The 22,468-nt window shown below is 32.3% G+C and overlaps 3 protein-coding genes across 4 annotated transcripts; 1 reads left to right on the forward strand and 2 right to left on the reverse strand.

Annotated features, from left to right (window-relative positions):
- The first annotated feature begins 414 nt into the window (after positions 1-414).
- On the forward strand, positions 415-4,533 carry LOC111274067 (microtubule-associated protein 70-5-like). Its single transcript, XM_022858722.2, has 11 exons — positions 415-664; positions 1,352-1,437; positions 1,700-1,765; positions 1,853-2,023; positions 2,118-2,288; positions 2,377-2,532; positions 2,672-2,818; positions 3,041-3,112; positions 3,222-3,824; positions 3,937-4,085; positions 4,237-4,533. Exons 1-11 carry the CDS (start codon positions 565-567, stop codon positions 4,253-4,255), a joined length of 1,740 nt encoding a protein of 579 aa, XP_022714457.2. The 5' UTR covers positions 415-564; the 3' UTR covers positions 4,256-4,533.
- Positions 4,534-6,587: 2,054 nt separating this feature from the next.
- Positions 6,588-8,998, reverse strand: SVR7 (pentatricopeptide (PPR) repeat-containing protein). Its single transcript, XM_022860509.2, has one exon. The coding sequence runs from the start codon at positions 8,902-8,904 to the stop codon at positions 6,814-6,816; it is 2,091 nt and encodes a 696-aa protein (XP_022716244.2). The 5' UTR covers positions 8,905-8,998; the 3' UTR covers positions 6,588-6,813.
- A 9,783-nt stretch (positions 8,999-18,781) lies between these two features.
- On the reverse strand, positions 18,782-20,533 carry LOC111275283 (uncharacterized). 2 transcript variants are annotated; one of them, XM_022860511.2, is made up of 3 exons: positions 20,411-20,533; positions 19,909-19,990; positions 18,782-19,764 (listed from the first exon to the last, which is right to left on the reverse strand). In XM_022860511.2, the coding sequence occupies exons 1-3, from the start codon at positions 20,420-20,422 to the stop codon at positions 19,082-19,084; spliced, it is 777 nt and encodes a 258-aa protein (XP_022716246.2). In that variant the 5' UTR covers positions 20,423-20,533; the 3' UTR covers positions 18,782-19,081. The 2 variants fall into 2 exon arrangements, with proteins under 2 accessions (XP_022716246.2, XP_022716247.2); XM_022860512.2 differs by having other exon boundaries at positions 19,909-20,020.
- Positions 20,534-22,468: the final 1,935 nt, after the last annotated feature.

The following is a 22,468-nucleotide window of genomic DNA, read 5'->3' on the forward strand; positions in this document are numbered from 1 at the left end:
ACAGTAAGAGTGCAGCATTGGATATAGTCCAACTATTTTTGTACATATAGATAGGTGATTTAATTAGTTATTGGTGAAGAAGAATTTATGGAGATTAGTTTTGGTGGTAATTAATGTTGTAATCCACATAAATAAATGTCAAAAGCAATAGTTGTCATTTCATTAAATAAAATTAATAGTTATCATCATAATTCATGAATCAGAATATTTGGAAAGAATAAAAGTTTTAATGAATTGATGGATTATCATTTAGTTAAGGAATTAAAACTTGCAATCATTGTCACGATATAATGAAAGAAAGTGACCCGTACTGTCTAAGAATAAAACTATGAAAGAACCGGCTATGCCGGCTTCAGGATAAGTGGCTTTCAATATTTGCTTAAGATTAAGGGAAAGGTCAATATTCCTCTCTTCGCGGTCAATTCCTTAAAAGGGATGGACTCCAACCCCTCCCCTTATATTTTTGCCTAACAACCCCAGTCTTTTTGTTGTCGTTGTTCTTGTTTTCGTTGCCGTGGTGTCTTCCTTTTTGCATAACAAAGTGTCAAAACATAAACATAAACGATGAGGGGTCACCAGGAACTATTTGGAGGCGAAGAGCTCTCTCTTGCTCACCCTTACCCTGTTGTGTTAGAGCTCACCCGATTGCAGAACCAACTCAAAGGTCTTTCAACTTTGTTTTTCAACTCTCTCACACAGACACAGACAGCACACAAGCACGTGCATGCTGGTGTTGGTTTGGTTTTGCATTTCATGTTTTACTGTTTGCCTCCAACCTCCTCTTTGAGATCAGATGATTGTTATTTGTCTCTCTGATTACTGGTCAATGATTCTTTCTGAAATTCTACTACCACTACTACTAGTATATTTTTCTCTTTGTTTAACGTATGTTTACACCTTTAGTTCACTATTAATGATAGAAATAACCATTGCTAATTAGTAGCGTGCATTGGCTGCTTCACAAGTGACCTCAAGGCATAATAGAACATGCATCAATTAGTGCCATTATAAACTCATGATAATGAAATGCGGGCATTTGAGGTGAGGACTGAGGATTCATGATAATGGTATTCTGCTCGAGGCAGTCTGTTGGATTAACATATTCACTACTCGCTAATAGAACAGGGCATGAAAAACCAAGTGTGACAGAAATATTGGCCAAAACAACAGTGTGGCTGAAATCGTTTGGTTTGAATTGTTCTTATCTCTAATATATTTTCACTGTTTGTGTTATTGACTTTGAAACATGTTTATGGTTGTTAGCTCTGAATTACGAGGTAAGGATGAATACTGACAATTAATTTATAACACCACACCTGTCATGTTACTCATTGTGTGAATATTATTCCAGAAAAGGACCGGCAGTTAGGAGCTGCTCAGGCTGAAATAAAGGCTTTGAGAGCAACTGAAGCGCTGAAAGATAAGGCTATAGAAGAGGTAATGAAAATGTTGAATGCAAAAAGCATCTGTTGGACTTGAATTTGATACACACATGGAAAGTTTACAATGCAATTAACTGTAGTTTCTGGCATTGTGCCAAGTGCTTCAGCTACTTTATGAATAACAATATATGCTGTAGTTTCAGTATTACAAGAGAGCAATAAGCCGCTAGGCTTTGCTGAATTATTTGAATTGCAGGATAAAGTTTCTCATCAGCTTCTGTAAATATAATGCTGAAGCTATTCATTTCCTTTTTCAGCTCCGGAGTGAAGTTCAAAAGTTGGATGAGAAACATTGTGTCACTGAGAATCTCCTTCAACATAAGGTACGTCTAGTTCTACATGGAGTTTATTGATATTGAATTCTGTATTATCATATTTAGTAACTTGTGGTGCTTAAATCCCATACGTAGAGCCTTGAAATCAAGAAACTGATAAATGAGAAGAAAGATGCACTGGCCGCACAATTTGCTGCAGAAGCAACTCTTAGAAGAGTGCATGCAAATCAAAAGGATGATGATGATCTTTCTATTGAGTCTGTCATTGCTCCTCTCGAGGCAGAGATTAAAATGTATAAAAATGAGGTAGGGTTGTAGAGGAAATTATGTACTGCTTCGAAACACGACTCCAATTTATCACTAGGTTCAATCTCAATTCCATTCTCTTCTGGCAAATCAGATTGCAGTACTCCATGAGGATAAGAGGGCTTTGGAACGTCTTAGCAAGTCAAAAGAGTCAGCTTTGCTTGAAGCAGAGAGAATTTTGCGAAGTGCTTTAGAAAGAGCTTTAATAGTTGAGGACGTTCAAAACCAGAACTTTGAGTTAAGGAGACAGGTTGAGATTTGCCAGGTAAGTTTAGCATCGATCCTATTCTGTATTTGGTTATGTAAAAGGAATTCAAAAATTTTATTAGCCTATCAAATTGTACCTTATGCAGGAGGAGAATAAAATTCTCGAGAAAACCAATCGCCAAAAGGTCTTAGAGGTTGAAAAGCTAAGCCAAACCATCCAGGAACTTGAAGAGACCATTTTGGCTGGTGGAGCTGCTGCTAATTCTATCCGCGACTATCAGCGACAAATTTCTGAACTTCATGTAGGTTCCATGCTTGCATGCTGATTTCAAGGATTGGGACTTAAAATTCTGATCATCTTTTCTACAAGAATTATGATAATCTGATTCATGTTAGTTTGCTGTTCATATAGTTAATAAATGTAATGAATCAATTATTCAGGAGGAAAAAAGGACGCTAGAGAGGGAGCTGGCAAGAGTTAAAGTTTCAGCAAACCGCTTAGCAACTGTGGTGGCTAGTGAGTGGAAGGATGAGAACGACAAAGTAATGCCTGTCAAGAAATGGCTGGAGGACAGAAGGCTGCTGCAGGTAATCCTTTCATAACCAAGTTCTTGGAAATCCTTTCGCATACTTAAGCAAAAAATCAATCCACATAAGTGCAACTTAAAATTTAAAGCACATATGTTAGATACAAGCTCGGAAATATAAGGATTATGAATCTCTTATTGATCAACAAAACATAATGATGAAGGTACTACAATTACTTATTAACTTCTCTTTTTTTATTGAATTAAATTTCTGTATTTACAGGCAGAGATGCAAAGATTGAAGGACAAACTAGCCGTGTCAGAGAGAACAGCAAAGGCAGAAGCACAGCTTAAGGTAAAATTTGAGCTGTTGACCATATAGCTCGCTTAATTAAAATCTTTTCCTTTTGTCACCTTGAATCTTAATTCAGTATTTCTCAAGTTCAATGTAAAATATGCTTTAGGATAAATTCAAGCTAAGGCTAAAGATCTTGGAGGATGGCTTAAAACATGTATCAAGTTTCACGATTAATCCTAATGCATCTTGTGGGTCATCAAAACCTGAAAAGTCCAGCAACATCTTTGGGTTTTTAATAAGCGGCGGCGGACTAAAGAAGAGGTCTACTTCCCAGCCAAGGGCTTCCACCATCATTAGAAGTTCTCTACTGCAGCGGCCAAGTGTAGAAACTGAAACAGCCAATGCTAATAACGGAATAAAACAAGCTAGCAGCTTGGAAAAGAGGGCTGCATCAGGAGAAAACATGCTGAGAAAAAATTTGTGGTCGTCTAGGTGTAAGGTTGCTGATAGTAGTGAGAAGGAAAACGCAGAAATGAAGGTAAACGCGGAAACTAAAATAGGTAAAGATGGTAACGCGATAGATTCAGCTAAAATAAGAAACCATGGAGGTAGCAATGAACAGACAGAAAACAGAGGAAATGCTGATTGCAATGCTGAGGATATGGTTTCAGGGTTTTTGTATGATAGGCTTCAGAAAGAGGTTATTCACCTAAGGATGTTTTGTGAGGCCAAAGATAATAGTTTGAATGCTAAAGATGAAGAAATAAAGGTGAAGTACAAGTAAATTCTCTCTCTCTCTCTCTCTCTCTCTCTCTCTCTCTCTCTCTCTCTCTTTCTAGATACTCAATGCATGGGTTACTGAAAGATAAAATTCTTTACAGATGCTTATGAAGAAGGTTGAAGCATTCTCAAGAGCCATGGAAGTGGAATCTAAACGAGTGAAGAGAGAAACAGTAGCCAAAGAAAAGGAAAATAGATCAGCCAAAATGGATGATACCAAAAAGATGAAAAACATCAACTTGTCTAGAAGGTTGGTTCTATATATATATATATATACGCACACACATATCAGAAAGATATTTTATTGCAAACATTGTTGCTCTTAATGATGCATTTATCTGTTATTACTAATTGACGTTGCTCATGATCTTTTAAAGCATTGGATGGTTTGGATGTAGCAGGTTAAGCCAAACATGTTGAAGATTCCCATGGATGGTGGATTTTGAAGAAAATTTGGGATTCATTTGATTCGTTTTCCATGTTTTCTGATTTTCAATGTAAATATTGAATGTTTTTGCGGATGGAAGTGGTAACTAGTTAAAAATAAAGTTTCTGATTGTTGATATTGGGTTTGTAAAAGAGAAGGGTTGGGCAGTTGGTTGGAGATCTGACCTTGAAATATCCGAGGATGATATCCAATAGTGCTTTCTAATGCTTGAGGTTTGCATAAATGATTATTCAATATGATTCCTTTGGTTTATTTTCCTACTTTTCTAGAACTGCAATTTCTGTTTTAGTGAATACTAGATGTAGAATCCGAACTGTAAAAGTATTCAGAAAGTGCAACTTAACAGGGAAAACAGTAATGGGGGAAAGGTGAAAGTCTTAAAGAACTGAGACTAGTAAAGCACAAGCCTCTAGGGAGAATCACATCAACATAAAAGTCTTAGCAGAACATGGGTAACCCGAAAACAGTATCCAAGTTACAGTCGAATTTTAGTAGGCAAGAACACGACTTGATGTAGTGGACTGAAAGGACTTGAATGGGCATAGGACGACAGTTTAACTACACCTTACAGCTTGCAATGGCTGGTAAAAAACAAATTTTCCTCACAGTGGTCGCAAGTTGCAATATTAAGAGAATGAGAGCACTTGTTACTAGTGGCTATCATTAAAACTATGCGGGTTCCTTTGTCCATTATCTTTTGCTTTTTCCTTTCGAAATATTTTCCTAGCCAATTTTTCTGTACAGACGATAAATTTGCTACCATGCTTCGAAGTTCAAACACACATATCACTTTAGATTGATAGAATCATAACTGCTTCTACAGCAGAAAATCACAAAATATCAGGGCGAGGGGACGTACTGCAAGAAAACGTGGCAGAAACAGTCTCCCCGGCTACTATCTATAACTTTTACGAAATACTATACAGTTCCTCTGAATAAAAATGGGACAGGAAAATTTAACAGGCAGCAATCCTTTATAGTTTTAAAAATCAAGTACCTCAGGAATGGCAGATAAAGATGGCCGCCATCTCCGGTTCCCTCGCTTAAAAGTCCCTGAGGGTTGGACGGCTATATTTTTCATAGACTGAAACACCTTTGCGTCTCTGAGGAGAAACTCAAGTTGCTGCCTAGTAACCAGAATCTTTATACTACGTCCTCGGCAGCTTTCATTTTTGATAAATTTGAGAGAGATTGAATGGTAATGAGGCTGCATGAGATGTGGCAGGAGACCGCGAGCCTCCCCAGGTCCAGGTTCGGTGCTAGGAGGTAACAGCGAATGAGACAGAGAATAGTGGACCAACTCATAGCCATGGTAAGGGCCACAAGGGACGTCCTTGACTAGCGTTGAGGCTCTATTTTCTCCTTCATTACATATGAGAACTTTAGCCTTGTCCGCCGGAGAGAACAAATGGTTTATGCAGTTCCCCATGCTTCATTGATTCTTTGAATCAGGACTCTAATCAACTTTATAATCTTTCACGTCCCAGACAGTTCGACGTGCCAGCCATCACTCTGTTCATTATTGGATAATCCATTTTCAAAGTTTAGACCCAATTGCATTACATTAATAACAGGCATCATTTTCGTGTGAGTTTTTTTATAGGTTAAGGAACTGGCAGGTCAATGATCCGGAATAAATTTGCAAAGGACCAACACTTTGACGATATTAATTACAATAAGGTCAATGAAATTCCACGGGCCATTGGATTATAGGCTCTTAGAAATTAAAATTTAGTGAAAAGTCAACTTCCTACTTATTTTTGGTTTGGGAATCACAGAGTCAAACATTTCTTATTCTTTCCCTCTCTCATTTTACAATTTAATCAATGGCAAAAAGGAAAAAAATGTAGTAGTGTAAGAATACCGAGAGTCTATGACTGACGGTTTACATGACGAGGCATTAGGCGAACAATTCTCTGCTTTTTAGCCGGCATTCGTCAATTATCACATGCTATTGTTAGCATCAACATGTGATACTCGCTACTAGTATTTTCCTTTCATAATCATGTGCAAAACTAAAGCGTTTTGCTTATTTGACGCATAAACCCTATATATATTTTTTTAACATTTGGTAAGGTAAGGCATCTTTCATCCATCACCAGTCAGAAAGTGTGCAGCAACATCCAGGGCAAGGTGCTGTTGCTTCCGCAATACAGTTTATCCACAGACCATCCAATCTACCTCTAACGCCTACTAATTCAATAGTTTATCAACACCCAAACATGCACTTATTTTATCAAGATACTCGAGAATCATATCATAAGCACAAAGTAATGGAGGGAATCTCATCCCCATAAACATAGGTGGCCAAACCATTGGAAGACTCCATAGTATTTCCTAATTTCATTAACTTTGTAAAACATCAGGGTACAGAAATATACCGTCTCATGGTACTAAAAAGTTTCCACCATCAAATTAGAGAACACCAATAATATAGGAAAGAAAATTTTGAGAAATAATACATTCTAGACATTACATGTGCAAGAAAAGAACTGACCGCGGTACAAACACTTCTTGATGAACACACTACCTAAGCAACCACCAAGTCAGGTGAGTGTCTTGACTCCAACCATGACTTGGCTGCAACCTTTGTTGTCAAAAACCAGCCAACCTTGTCTGGGGCTTCATGGAATGGAGCATTTAGTTCCTTCAAATGTGACTCAAAGACAGTTGCCAAACCTTTCTCCGAATATTTGTGTTTCCCATGTCCAGTATTGATTCCAAGCAATGGAGGTAGCTCCTCCCCAGACTCCACTACTTTTGTCAAATCATTAATCCAAACATGCAATGCAGTCAGAGCTGCTCCAATAGACAGACTCTTTAGATTCAAGGACCACTGGGTTTGAGACCTAGATTGTATATCAGCATAAATCTCAAGGGAAAGCCCAAGCTCTAGCAGCTCACAAGCCCTTTCCAACAGATCTAGGTTAACACATAGATCAATTAAACAATTACAGTAAGCCCTCTTTACATCAGAACCAATATAATTTAAAAGTTCAGATGCTTCCTTCTTAAAATTCCCTTCACCATTTTGCTCATCCACTAAAAGTTTTACCACATTACCTAGTTTCGAATTAGCCTTCTCAAGGCAATCCGTCAGCTTAGGAAGTTCTTCTCTAGGTGTCTGCGTCATCACATTCAAAAGACAACCACAAAACCGATCATCTGGAGTTATTCCCAATTCCAAAACTCGATTAAATGTCCTCACAACATCATCAGTACGCTGGGCTTTCCCATAGCATTGGATAAGTGATGTCAAAACAAAAATGGTGGGTTCAAAACCTGCTTCCAACATCTCATTCACAATCCCCTCGGCCTCTGAAACTTTACCACTACAAGCATTTATGGTAATCAAAGATGAAAATGTCCAACTGTCAGGCTTGCAAGTCCCAGATTTTTTCATGTCTTCAAAAATTTCAAAAGCTTCATCTGCATATCCAACATCGGCACACATGGCCAAAAGGGTGTTGTAGAGAACAACAGTCAACTCCAATCCCTTATCCTTCATCTCTTTATATACATTAAGAGCATCATCACCATATCGAGCTTTTCCATAAGCTCGTAAGAGTGCAGCATAGGTCGCCCAATTTGGTGAAAATCTATTGGCTGTCATCTCTTTGTAAATTGTCTTGACCTGCCAAGGCTTCTTGGCTCTCCCCATAGCATCCAACAAAGTATTATATATAACTAAATTAGGTTTAGCACCTAAGGCCTTCATTTCCTCATAAACATTTAAACATCCATCATAATTTCCAGCTATTCCATATATTTTAATCAAAGTTGAAAAAGTAACAGGATCAATACGCCATTTCTCTGTTCTAGCACGGTCATACAAGGTGAAGGCCATATCAACATTTCCAGCCCGGCCATAGGCATCAATCATGGCAGAGTAAGTGACATCATCAGGATCACACCCATATGTAGGCATTTTCTCAAACCACTCAACAGCCTTAACGGGCAAAGCACATACTCTAGCACAACTAATCAAAGTGGAAAAGGTAACGTTATCAGGCCTAACCCCTCTTTGAATCATTTCATCGAACAGTTTCTCAGCTCCATCCAAATCCTTAGACTTTCTAAAAACTTTGATGGTGACATTATAAAGAATGACCTCTCGACATGGTTTCTTTAATATCCTTTGGAAATAGTTAAGAGCAAGCAATGCAGTGTGAGGGTTTGACATGTTATTGAGAACAACCACAGCATCTTGTTCTGAAACATCGTTACCTAAACTAGTCAAAACAGTTAAAACATCTTGTTCATTTGGATTGCAAGAATCCAAAGACTCAGCTACTTTTACCAGAGAAGTGTACCTGGAATCATAAGACAATTGCCTGAGCCGTGAAGCTCTGGAGCTCCTGGGATTGACCCACACATAGCTTTTGGTTTTGTCATCTGGGTAGTGAGAATTGGAGAGTTTGGGAAGGTTTTGGGGTTCTTGGGTCCTGGCGTCTTGCAAGGAGACATGGGTTACTTGGATAGAGGTTTTAGATGGAAACGAGTGGGAAAGCGGCTTTAGAGGAGGGGAGCTTCTTATAGGTCTTGCTTTGATTGAAGCAGAGAGAGAGTGGCAGTCATGGAAAAGAGAATAAGGTGAAGAACAGAGATGATGATACGCCATTTTTCTATCTGTTTGTTTAAGCTTTGGCTAACTTATACACTCGTCACTGTCACTAGAGAATAGAAAGAGAAAAGAGACAGAGTCCAGAGTCTATCGACACAAAGGAATGGCCTTGTTTTTTTCCCTTATCAACACAACTCAAACTCTGAGTCTGATCTGGGCCGGGCCGGCCGACCTTCATAGGTCTGAAAATATTTTAAAATATTAAAATCTTAAAAAATTACTTGAATGTTAATATTTTAATATTTTTAAAATATTTTAAACTTAAAATTAAATTAAAATATTTCTATAATTAAACCTCAACTTTCAAAAATATTGTCCAAAACTTAGTCAAGCAGGGCAAAAACCATCAAAAGATATAGACGACTTTTGAATAGATTTTCGCAAAATCTCATTATTAAACATAGATAATTTTTTTTTTTTAATTTTACCACTTAAATTGCATTAAGCCTCTAACCTCTTGTTGCATTTAAATAAAACTATAAATTTTTTTTTATAATTATAGGCTCATAATTTAAATTGTTCTAGAAAAAAAAAACTCCAATGAAAATAATGAACAACTAATTATGATTAATCACATATATGTTAGTAGTGTCAAACAACAAATGTAGTTTTTCGTAATTTCAATTTTACTTTTTTCATTAATTTTAAAAGTTTATAATTATAAATAAAATAAATAATTAGAATTTTACTGTAATGCAATAAGAGAATAAAAGTTTTATTCAATCTTTTACTCAAATTCGAAAATATAGTTGAGTACTAAACCAAATACTACTTTACCTTTACCAACAAATAAATAAAAAGTACTTTCATGTATACTCAATGTTTTTGCAAAATGTTTTTTTGTTGGGACTTAGGTGTTCATTGCTCAGGTTTTCTATGTGGTCCGTCAAAAACTATGTTTCAAAGTTCAACCAATCCATCCATTTAAAAAAAAAAAAAATACATTCTGATTAGCGGTATGGTAATTGAAAAATAGATATATATATATATATAGATGAATTTCATCATTTCAGTTGTAATTTGTGTTTGAATAAACATCTTCGTTGTGATATAATACGTCAATATAAAGATGTCATACATTGAAGTAGGACATTATAAGGTGAATAAGACTAGTTTTGCTATATTTAAGAAAACCACTATGATTATAATTTTCAATTTTCAATTTAATTGCTTGTGATCAATTCAAATCTCATAAATAAGAGTAACGCAAAACTATTAAGTCTTTGGAAAAAAAAAAAAAAAAAAAAAAAACTCTTAACTTTATTCCTTTAACAAGATAAGAGATTGGGCTAAAGTTTTTTATGGGTCTTCTCAATGCTTATCGTTTACATGGACTATGGATTTTTTAATTTTTTTTATTTAATTACTTAAAAAAATTTAAGTTTGTGAAATTTTTTTATTAAAAGTAATTAAATAAAAAATTAAAAAATCAAAATTGATATGTTGAAATATCTTATTACATATATTAACTGTGTATAATTTTTTAAAAAAATTAATATATTTTGATACATATTTTATAAAATATTTTTAGTGAAAATTTTGATATTTTTTATCATTGTATAAATATCTATCAAATTTATATTATAAACTGTATTTTAAATATGTTTTTATATTTTATTAATTTTTTATTAAAGTTTATCAATTTATTAATTTAAATTTTTTATTAAAATTTTATTGAATCATTTTTAATTAAAAATTTCATAAATTTTACTTTAAAAAACTCATCTAAGTTATGCGCCTATATATAATGTTAAAATTACTTTCTTTTATACAATGTAACAACTAGTAAATTTTCGTATGGACATCCCCACCGACCCCCCAAATAAAATTGTTCAATACTTCAATTTAATAATATCCTTCCTCAAAAATGAAAATCTTTTGATAGTATATGTTTTTATGGTGCGCTTAATTAATTTAACTTTTTCTGCCCAAGCAAGTTCAGGCACTAGCAGCTAGTGTGCTGAGCTGACCACCACCCATAATGGCAACGCCATCCTTTATTATTTTAATTTAAATAATTTGATAGAAGCTATGATGTTTAACGATTCCTTCGATATTCCGCATCTTAAAAATTTATCCAATCTCAAACATTTAATTGTTCACTACTTGATCCACCTACCTCACACTACAAGAAAATAAAAAATTAATGACAATCTTATAGTAATGTTTCACTTACGTATGTAATTAATTTTGATGTTTTAATAAAATTTAAAATATTTATTATTAAAACGTCATTAAATATTTAAATAACGACGTTATTTATAAACGTCATATAAGATTTAAATTAGTGATATTTATCAACTAACGTGAATAATCTTATCTTAAAATTTTAAGTAAATTCTAAAAACGTTTTTGGTAAAAAATAACTTGAATAATTTCATTAAAAAAAAATTGATAAAGAATTATTGAAGACGTTTTTGACAGATAATGCCTTCAATAATTTTCTCATAAAAAAATATATATGATTATTGAAAGTGTTTTCTACAAGAAACGCTTTTAATAATTTTACCAAAAAATTTCACAGGTTTATTGAAAACGTTTTTGGTCAAAAATGCATTTAATAAATATTATATCAAAATTTTATGATCGTACGAATGTTAACCATAATATGGTAGGTTTGATCTTTCTCTTTAGCCTTTTTTGAGTTTTTGTAGAAATTATTTGTAATTGATTATTTTAGGCATTTTTTGGACAAAAATGTCTTCACAATTGCTTTAAAAATTTTTGAAAAAAATATTGAATGCATTTTTGGCAGAGAATGCCATTAATAATCTATAGGAAAAATATTAAATCAATTCTTGAAGGCGTTTTTTGCTGAATTCACCTTCAATAATCCAATCAATAAATTTTTAAATTGGATTATTAAAGGCTATTTTTGTCAAAAACACCTTCAATAATTCATACACAAAAGTTAGAATGGATTCTTAAAGGTATTTTTGACTCAAAATGCCTTTAATATTTCACACGATAAATTTGAATGGTCAGATTATTGAAGGTGATTTTTTTCAAAAACGCTTTCAATAACATTTTGTTAAGGATTATTTAAGCCATTTTCAGTAGAAAAATGCCTTTAATAATCCATATGAAAAGTATGAAACAGATTTATTGAAGTTGTTTTTGGTCGAAAGCGCTTTCAATAATCCATTAAATTAATTTTTAGTTGGTATTATTGAAGGTGATTTTTTTTAAAACGCCTTCAATAATCTATACAAAAAAGTTAGAACAGATTCTTGAAGGTATTTTTTGCCCAAAATGCATTTACTATTTCACACAATAAATTATTAGGTAGAATTATTAAAGGCGATTTTGGTAAAAAATGCCTTTAATAATATTTTGTTAGGGATTATTGAAGGTGTTTTCTTGTTAAATATGCCCTTAATAATCTATAGAAAAAATATGGAATGGATTCTTGAAGACGTTTTTGGGTGAAAATGCCTTCAATAATCCAATCAATAAATTTTTAACAAAAATTATTAAAGACAGTTTTTATAAAAAAATGCATTCAATAATCTATACACAATATTTGAAATGGATTTTTGAAAGCGTTTTTGTCTCAAAACACTTTTATTATTCCACACAATATATTTTTAGGTGGAATTATTAAAGGCGATTTTGGTTAAAAACACCTTCAATAACATTTTGTTATGGATAATTTAAGGTGTTTTCTTGCTAAAAATGCCTTCATTAATCCCATCAAAAAAATATTTTTGATATTGTATATGTCAAGTCAGTTGTAGGTTTATGCCTAGAAAACATTTGAAGTCAGTTGTATATTTATATTTAGAAAATATTTGATTTATATATGTGATACTATGAATTACATTTTGAAATTTACATAATGAACATTGTTGTATTTCAATAAATTGACCACACATTCGAATTTAAAATTGATAACGTTGCCATATTAATATACTTTTTTGAAATAATCGTACTCAATAATATATTAAGTACATATAGTATATTCATATTAAGTATACCAATAATATTAAACCAATTCTCGAATCTACAAACTTAAAATTTCCATTCAACATGGCATGTTAAAAACATTATAAAAATTTATTCATCATATATTTATATTCAACCAACAATGTCTAACCTCAAGGTTTATCAACATTAATAAATGACAATACATACACCATTCTTTACGGACTTCATCCAGTTTCTCTACCGTGAAGCTTTCTTTACTCTCCAACTAAAAAAAATATTAGAAGTAAATGTTAATAAATGATAACATAATTTAGTTTTTTATTTTTTTGAAGATATAATGAGTTTATGAAATTTATATTAACCTTGAATGGTATGGTCATAAAATCATATAAAACTATCTTTTGCATAAAACAAAGGATACAATATCCACATTCAGTATACCGGGTTGACGAGGTACCTGAAAATTAAATTGAGTGAGTTTAAAAAATATTTATCTACACAAACTCAACATAAAAGAATAAATTTCACATTTATCGATAATGACACCCATTTCAATTTCTTTGCCTTCTTATCGAATGCAGATATTATCCTAAATTGAAAAAAAATTTTACTTAATACATAAATAAAATTACTTATGAAGAAACAGAAGATATATAACATAATAAAGTGTAATAACTCTTTATAAAAGTTTGAATATCGGGATTAGGCACCGTCGTTGGATTAATTAATTTAAGTATGTATGGCGTTAAGGATTTGGTGTCAATCACAATAAACATTCAATGACGACTGTAAAATAATAACAATGATATACTTAGACTACACATCAGATCAGATTTAGGTAAAGTTAAAATAATTAAGGTTGTAATATAACTTACTGTGCATTATATGTGAGCAAATAATAATCAGTCAGCCTTTTCATGCATTCAATCATATGATTAGCATGATAAACGACTGTGTCACTTTGCTCACTAATGAAGTTAGAGTCAACGAATCTAAATCCGTTGGTCAACTGTCTCATTTTGAGCTCTATATATAAAAAGTTACACGATAACAATCAATAATGCTAGTTAGTATTACACCATAATATAAATTAATACATATTGAATGTGCATATTTGTATTTATAAGCTAACCTCATATAAGCGACAATATCAACAGCTGATAATTTATCCAGTTCACAAAATTTTTTAACTTCTTCCACACTAATAATAAGATGAGTTGTAACAACAAATCTATACAAGCTAGTATATAGTCATGCATACAACCACAATGCCAATCATATATAATATTAAAAAAGTAGTTATACATACAATCTTTTTACCATTTTTTTGGTTGCTTTATTTGTAAAAGATCCATCCTTTCGTAAATGTCCTTGTTTTCAGACATCTCATTTGAAAACTTCAATGCCAAAACTCGTTAATTCCTATTAAATTACCGTAATATAAGAATCAGAATGTATGAAATGAATATTCATAAATATTCATTAATGAGTATAAAATAAGTGTGCGAATACATACAAGCCCATACTTTATATTTTCATATCCCTTTCTCGTTATCCGATAGTGGTATTGTTGTTTGGCTCAAATGTTTCGTTGGTTTTTTTTATTTTTTACAAAAGAAAGAAATTACATTAATCACATATGAAGATCAAAGGATATATTGCATAAAGACTTATAAAAAAAAATTTTGGTAATGGATTTGCGAACTGAAAAATCTTCTGAAAGCCAATATCGAACAAAATTTGTCCAATCTTTAACACTTATTACATTTGCATATGACGTAGGTGGAATAGCCAATACATCACCTTGATCAGCCAACAGTAAAATATATTGGGTTGTCAATCTACTTTAAAGTCTTTAAATGCTTTCCCAAAAAATTGCAATAAAATCTTTTTATAGTCAATTGGTATGTCGAACCGTTCCTAAATAATTTAACACAATTAGTATGAACACATTGAATTTCAATTAAATGATCATTTAATAAATTTTACTAAATAGTTGAATAAACACATCACAATCGACTGCCATAAATCATCTTTTAGATCATCGAGAATTCGTCGTAATTGGTGTACGTAATTGAAATACTACTACAAACGATGGCTCCAATATGAATAGCCAACTTGGCAGCTCCTTCAGACACAGGCTACGCACTTTGATTGAAGTTAATGTGAATTTTTGTGTCACTCACTTTAATTTATTTATTTGGGCCTCTTCCCTTTCTTTTTTGGCCTATAAGTGTGTCTTATGCATGTTCAATAGAAGAATAATAATGTTGTTTAGAGTTCATAATACCTACGATTTTGATCATAATTATACGAATTACACAAAATGATTGTCTAAATTTAACATTGTATGTAATTAAATACAACCAATACCATATTACATACAAAAACTTCATTCAGTAAACCAATCAGTAATGTGTTCAGACACACCCTTCAGTAAACCATTCAGAAACACCATTTAGCAAACCATTCAGTATACGATTCAGCATACCAATATCATACAATAACATTCAGCAAAACAATATCACACAATAAGATTCAGCAAATCACAATATTTAAAGAAAACTACACAGAAACAACATACATGCAATGAAAGGTGATTGGATGACTATGCTTACGATGAAATTAATAAAAATATATATGCACATGTAAATAGTAAGGAACAAAAAAAAAATAGATCTATCAAATAATATAAATAATACAGTAAACAAAAAAATAAAAACATACTGGTAAACAGAAAGGTGTGCGCCATTGATTTGTTAAAAGTCAGTGATAATGATAAGGATAAAGAAACCAAAAATCTGATAGAAATGTGTTTATGGGTTTGGTTTAGTTGATTAATGTAGCTTTTAATCATTCTCTATACTAAACCAAAAGTCTGATAGAAATGTGTTTATGGGTTTGGTTTGGTTGATTAATGCAACTTTTAATCGTTCTCTATACTAACAGCTTGTGATTTCGATGTTCAAAACAGGGGAATGAATATAAAAATTATTATTAAAGGTATTTTTCTAAAAAAAAACCTTCAATAATCTCTTTAAAATTTTAGTTGGAGATTATTGAAGGGATTTTTTACTAAAAGATTCCTTTAGTAATCCAAAAAATAATTTTTAAAGAAAATTATTAAAGGCGTTTTCTCTTAAAAAATGCGTTTGATAATTCTGAACAAAAATTATTAAAGGCATTTTTAGTAGAAAATTACCTTTGCTGATATTCCTGTGATAAGAATGGAGAGAATTATTGAAGACGTATTATGCAGAAAACGTCTTTAGTAAATTCCTTGAAACAATTATAGCAAATTACTTTAAAAAATCCCTTAACATTATTAAAGGTGTTTTATACTAAAAAACACCTTTAATAATTCTAAAAATTTTTAAAAAGAAATTATTGAATGAGTTTGTTCTCAAAAAATGCCTTCAATAATTTTTAGTTGGACAAAAATTAAAACGAATTAGTGAAGGCATTTTTCTAGAATAAATGCCTTCACTAACCATCTTAAAATTTGAATAGTAAATTATTGAATGCATTTTTCACTAGAAGACACATTTAATAATCTCAAAAAATTTTTAAAAAAAATTATTGAAGATATTTGTTCTAAAAAAATGCCTTCAATAATTATGTACAAAATTTAAAAAAAATTATTGAAGGTATTTTTCTAGAATAAATGCTTTCACTAATCATTTTAAAATTTGAGTATTGGTATATTGAAGGTATTTTTCACTAGAAGACACCTTTAATAATCTCAAAAATTTTTAAAATAAAATTATTAAAGGCATTTATTCTCAAAAAATACCTTTAATAATTATGTACATAAATTAAATGAAATTAGTGAAGGTATTTTTCTAGAATATATACCTTCACTAACCGTTTTAAAATTTAAGTAGTGAAATATTGAAGGTATTTTGCACTAGAAGACGCCTTCAATAAATTCTTTCAAAAAATAAAATGAATTAGTCAATGTATTTTTTTTTTGAATAAACACCTTTAATAACCCTTTAAAATTTTAGTAGTATAATATTAAAGGCGTTTTATATAAAAAACGCCTTTAATAATCTCAAACAATTTTTAAAAAAAATTATTAAAGGTATTTTTTAGTAAAAAATCACCTTCACTGATATTCATAAATAAAAATGAAAAAATTATTGAAGGTGTATTATGCAAAAAATACTTTTAATAAATACGTCATAAAAATTAGATGAAATTAGTAAAGACATTTTTGAGGGTAAACGCCTTTAATAATCTCAAACAATTCTATTACAACTCTGGTGAATGTGCCTATAATATATTCAAAAAATATTTAAGAGAAAATTATTGAAGGTATTTTTCATAGTAAATGCCTTCAATAATTTGGTCCAATAAAATTATCCCCAAACTTAGCACATCAAATCATCAACTTCAAGCTTCATCTTCATTATTTTACTATTTCTCTTTTCAGACCAACTACAATTTACTTTCTCTTTTTTTCAGCTTTTAGTATTCGAGCATTATCTTTTAGAACTTTATTTTGACTATTCATTAGTTATTTACTTTAGCTTTTACTTCATTCAACTATTCTTTTAGCTTTTGCAATTCGCGATTTTCTTTTTAGTTTAAATAATTTTCTTCAAAACCCACCTTCCTCAAATACCTATTTGTAACCCATCATCCACTTCTCTTTCCCTTTCATTTTTTTCTTTTTTTGGGTTTTCTCTGTACCTATTTTACCTTATTTTAACCCCAACTACAAATTCTCTTTAGTACTATCTATGTTAGCAGTAGAGTTTTAATATTCATAATATTAGGTAGCTGATAAAATACTTCACAATAAGGAGTTCTCATTTTCTGTAAGTACTGATCTTGTTATTATCTTTTGTTTAAAACATAGTAAACTTAAGTATTTTACATGTTCATTTTCATATAAATTATTTATATACATTTGGTCTGATAATGTAACAAGTATTAAATGGATAAGAGTTAAATACAAAAGTCAAGATTAAGTTAAGAGTATAGAGATAGAGTGAAAATTTTTCTTAATTTTGTATTTGAAAATAGAAGTGAAGATAATATGATATTATGCCTAAGTGTGAAGTGTGCTAATATCAAGTGAAAAATATGTCAAGTTATTTTCGAACATTTAATTTGTATTGAATTTCTTTCGAGATATGTTAATTGATATTTTCATGGAGAGTCTGTACTGTCAAGGTCTTTTACTAGAGTTCTTTCAGCTTCAAGGGCTCTCCAATACCAACATGATCCTTTTATAGCGGATGACATTGAAGGCATGTTGCGAGATGCTTTTAACATTCATAACCAACATTTTCATAATCTTTCTCCCTAAAATGATGGGTTTTAATTAGTCCATTGTTGAAATGAATGAATTTGGTGAACCTGAAATAAGTGTACCTGACCAACAACATAAAAGAGAAGCATTAAAATTTTATAGGTTGCTTGATGATATAAATGAAGAATTTTATGAAAGATCGAAGCATTCAAGGTTATCTTTCTGTGTTCATATTTTTCACTTAAAATGCCTATGTGGATGACTGAAAAACTCTTTGACTTTATTTTATAGCAGTATAGTGTATATTAGACTATTAATTTATGCATATAATTATTCACAATTATTAGAAGTTACATGACATTAGATTAACAACGTACCTTGTTCTTGATTCCCCAAGCTAATTGAATGGGTGTTGTTTTCGTTTAAGCATGTATTGTCAGAGGTATAAAGGCGTTACGTCGCATGACATGAAAGCTGAAGCTAAAGTTTCTAGATGACTAGCTAGCGGCTTAGCAATTCAAAGTAGCTACCAGCTCCCAACTTTTCTTGAAACCTTTAAAAAACTCTTGTAAAATTTCATGACCCAGCGGGATTTGGATTTGCAATACTTTTATCAGATCAGAAAGACACGGACTGATCTAGTAATACACAAAAAAGAGAAACTGAAAGGGAAGGAAACGCACCGTGTGAAAGCAAATCGTCGACAAAGACTTTGCTTTTTTATTAATTTTTAAAAATTATGGAAACAAACTTTTTCTAAGCCAGGAATGACCCACCAATTATCCACCACCGGTCACCGCCAACCTTATTATTCTTCCTATATGACTTATACGACCTATACGACCTCTATATAATCATGAAAAAAAAAACAATTCCACATGCAGTTAAAAAAAGTGACTGAATATTCAACAGAGACAACTAAGAAGATTACTATCAGTGATGTAATGAATTCATGAATTGACGATGCCCCTAGTAGCATGTTCCACGTTACATGATTGAGCAAGCTTGTGGGTTTTCTTCACTAAAACAATCACCGCGGCTCATATACTTGTAGCCGCCGCAGCCCCAGTTATCATAAACTGGCCTACCATAAGTCTCATAGCATGGGCGTGGTGGTGGAGGCGGTCCACCAAAATAGCAAGGGCCCCCACCATGTCCATGATAACATTCCGTGCAACAAAATCCAATCGGGGGACAGGCCACTGGTGGTGGAGGAGCCGTTTCTGGAGGCTTTGGTGCTGGTGCTGGTGCTGGAGGCTTTGGTGCCGGCGCCGGTGCTGGCGCTGGAGCTGGCGCCGGTGCTGGTGCCGAAGCCGGTGCTGGTGCCGGTGCTGGTGCTGGCGCTGGCGCTGGTGGTTTCGGGGGTGGTTCTTTGGGTTTCTCAGGTTCCTTGGGCTTTTCGGGTTTCTTCTCTGGTTCTTTAGGCTTTTCAGGTTTCTTCTCTGGTTCCTTGGGCTTTTCGGGTTTCTTCACTGGTTCTTTAGGCTTTTCAGGTTTCTTCTCAGGATCCTTGGGTTTTGGAGGTGGTTGTGGTGGTGGTTTGATCTCAATGCTCTTGATGGATCCGCCACCCTTGCAGCATATCTTGTCCCTGATCTTTTCTGGACTGCAGCATACCACCGTAATTGTCACCGTGTTGGCCTTCTCGTCATATATCTGGTCTCGTATTTCTCTTGTTCGCAAAAGCCATCATCAAATATTAACTCAGACCACTTCTCGCCTCCAGGTTAATGATCAATTAACTAACTATGTTGAAATTAAATATTAAATACAGAAACTCAAAGAGAAGCATAAAAATCAAAATAGAAACTCACGAGGGAATTTACAGAGTACTTTCTTGACCTTCTTATAGCAGCGACAGCACTGAAGATCGACCTTCAGCACCATTGTTGTCACCTAAGTACGTACGCATATCAGACTGGGTTTCTTATTTGAAAATAAAAAGAAAAAAAAAAATAATACAGGCAATTAATCATGTATGATGAAAGAGAGTAAATAATTTTATATATCACCGTTAGCAAACAAAGTATATTTCTGCTTTACAGACAGGGAAAGGGAAATACAAGATTCAGGTTCTGACATGGAAGAATATTGGGCAGATAAGCTATTCAACAACAAAGGAAAAGAACAAGAAAGAACCACAAAACTGAAAAATAGGAATAATAACATTTTAGAAAAAAAAAAGTCGCAGCCAAAAAATGCATTGCGAGTCACTGGGAAACAGCGGACCAGAAGAACAATAAAAGAAAACGAAATGGGTGTTAGCTGTTAAGTACAGAAAGAAACTATATAGAAAAAGAGATAAGATTTAGAAACCTTCTCCGCCATAGCTTGGAGCTGAAAATCCCAGATCTGAACTGAAAGGATAGGCACAAAGCAAAACCGATGAAACGATGAATTATGATTTGAGAGTGAAATAGACCAGAACGCAAGAGTGATGAGAGTGATGAAGGATACAAGAGACCTTATAGATTAAGCTACTTGCCCAAGGCAAGCAGCCTAGGGGTGTGTTTGGTGCGCTAACCGTAACACCCAATAGATAGAGGACACGTGGAGTGTGGATAGAGTTTGTTATTATGAGTGTTAAAGGTTTGCTTTTTGATTGCCGACTCTTCAATCCGTCTCCCACCACGATCTGCATGTGCAGGCGTTGATTGACACATCTCACCTTCCCATAACTAACGACGCTTGAATGAATAAAAATTAGTATTTCCTACGCAATTATGGGTCATGCACCCCACGTGCCAACCGTACACGTGTCCCAAGGTCTAGTGGGTTGGATCTCGCGACATTTGTCCATTCTTCAAGTCCTCAACTACGGTTACGGTCCTATCTTCCATTCCATGTAGTGCCAAATCAAGGAGGTTCATATAATTTATCTATGTATGACATACTATAAAATGAATTATAAGATTTACTGTTTACAAATTGTTCCTCCTTTGCTTGACACGTGTTAAAAAACAAAATTGTATTTTCACTCATTGTTTAGGATACTTTTTGTGAACAAAATGAAAGAATAGAAAAACTTAATAGAAATGAAAAAGAGGGAATAAAGTTGAGAGATGACGTAGGCAGGTGGGAAAAGAAGATGACGGAGTCCAGATGGCAGACACCAGTTGTGGTTTTTAGGGAAGAAAAAGAGAGTTTTCAAAAGAAGTTAAAATGAAAAAGAACGAAAATGCAAAAGGAAGGGACAGAGGAGAAAATAAAGTAAAAAAAAAAAAAGGTTTGCCCGCAACAGAAAAGCTACTTACAAAAATGAATTATAGGGGGGAGGGTTGAGTGACGGTGACACACAAAAAAGAAAAGAAAAAATGAAAGATTTTTTATCGGGTTTTTCTGGAAAACCATGCTTTATTTTGACTTTGGCATGAAAAAAGGTAAAGTTAAAATTAAAAAAAAAAAAAAAAGGTGGGCTGGCTAAATTCATCGGAAGTAAACTTTTTTTTATTGATTTTGTTAAACTCAAAAACCGAAAACAAGTTCTTTATTTTATTTATTTTTTATCATAAACAAATATTAATTGTTTTAATATTTTTTATTCGATAAATTTAGTATACTTTTTTTTTCATTATTATGTTGCTAATGAGCTAAAATTATTGTTAATTAGAATTAGTAAAATTATTTAATTTATCAAGTACATAATAATAAACAAATAATAAATAATAAACATGATTATTTGAAAATTCACCAATAAATAATTACAAAATTTTTTAAAAGTTGTAATCCTTAACATTTTAAATGTTTTGATAATAAATAACTAAAAATTCTAATAAAAATTAAAAAAATCTTAAATTAAGAATCTCATACATTACTAATTAAGCTTGAAACTAAAATCATATCATTTATTATATATTAGATATAACTGTATTATTTAAAAAAAACTTTCCAATTTTTTACTATTCATTTACTATTTATTGAGGTCTTGATCTTTACACATTTTGTCATCTATTTATTGGCCATTTTATAAATTTTTTTTAAGCTTTTAGATTAAATTTTTTTTTTAAAGGTGGGTAAAACTAAAACTTCTCGATAAGTTTCTCCTTTTTTTTTTTTTAATGATTTTATTGTTGTTGAAATTAGCAACTTTGAAACTATAAAGAAGCTTTTAAAGACAAATGATCGTGAAAAACAAAAAAAAAATGAAGGGAATAGAAAGAGGGGAGACCATGCAAGAAGGAGAAATCACTAATCAACATTGATAGAAGATGCAATCGACACTAAAGGAATAAATGGAGAGGCAGGGAGAAAAGAAGAGATAGAGGGATAATATGGGTAGATCACTAATTCAAATAGAGATTCAAACAAATACATCAATATTTTATATGAATAGTGGCTTTTTAAAGTTCGATTCTATGAAGATTGCATCTTTTG

This window comes from Durio zibethinus, chromosome 26, assembly GCF_047325235.1.
Source record: "Durio zibethinus cultivar Kanyao isolate XHJ-2024 chromosome 26, ASM4732523v1, whole genome shotgun sequence".
Lineage (NCBI taxonomy): Eukaryota > Viridiplantae > Streptophyta > Magnoliopsida > Malvales > Malvaceae > Durio > Durio zibethinus.

Excerpts from the sequence above, each read along its gene's own strand:
- LOC111275283 (XM_022860511.2), bottom strand. Across the intron at positions 19,765-19,908 it reads AGTACTCTGTAAATTCCCTC|AAATACGAGACCAGATATAT; the intron begins GTGAGTTTCTAT and ends TGCGAACAAGAG.
- LOC111274067 (XM_022858722.2), top strand. The coding sequence starts at position 565 with ATGAGGGGTCACCAGGAACTATTTGGAGGCGAAGAGCTCTCTCTTGCT. Across the intron at positions 2,533-2,671 it reads GACAAATTTCTGAACTTCAT|GAGGAAAAAAGGACGCTAGA; the intron begins GTAGGTTCCATG and ends TCAATTATTCAG. Across the intron at positions 2,819-3,040 it reads AGGACAGAAGGCTGCTGCAG|GCAGAGATGCAAAGATTGAA; the intron begins GTAATCCTTTCA and ends CTGTATTTACAG.
- SVR7 (XM_022860509.2), bottom strand. The coding sequence starts at position 8,904 with ATGGCGTATCATCATCTCTGTTCTTCACCTTATTCTCTTTTCCATGAC.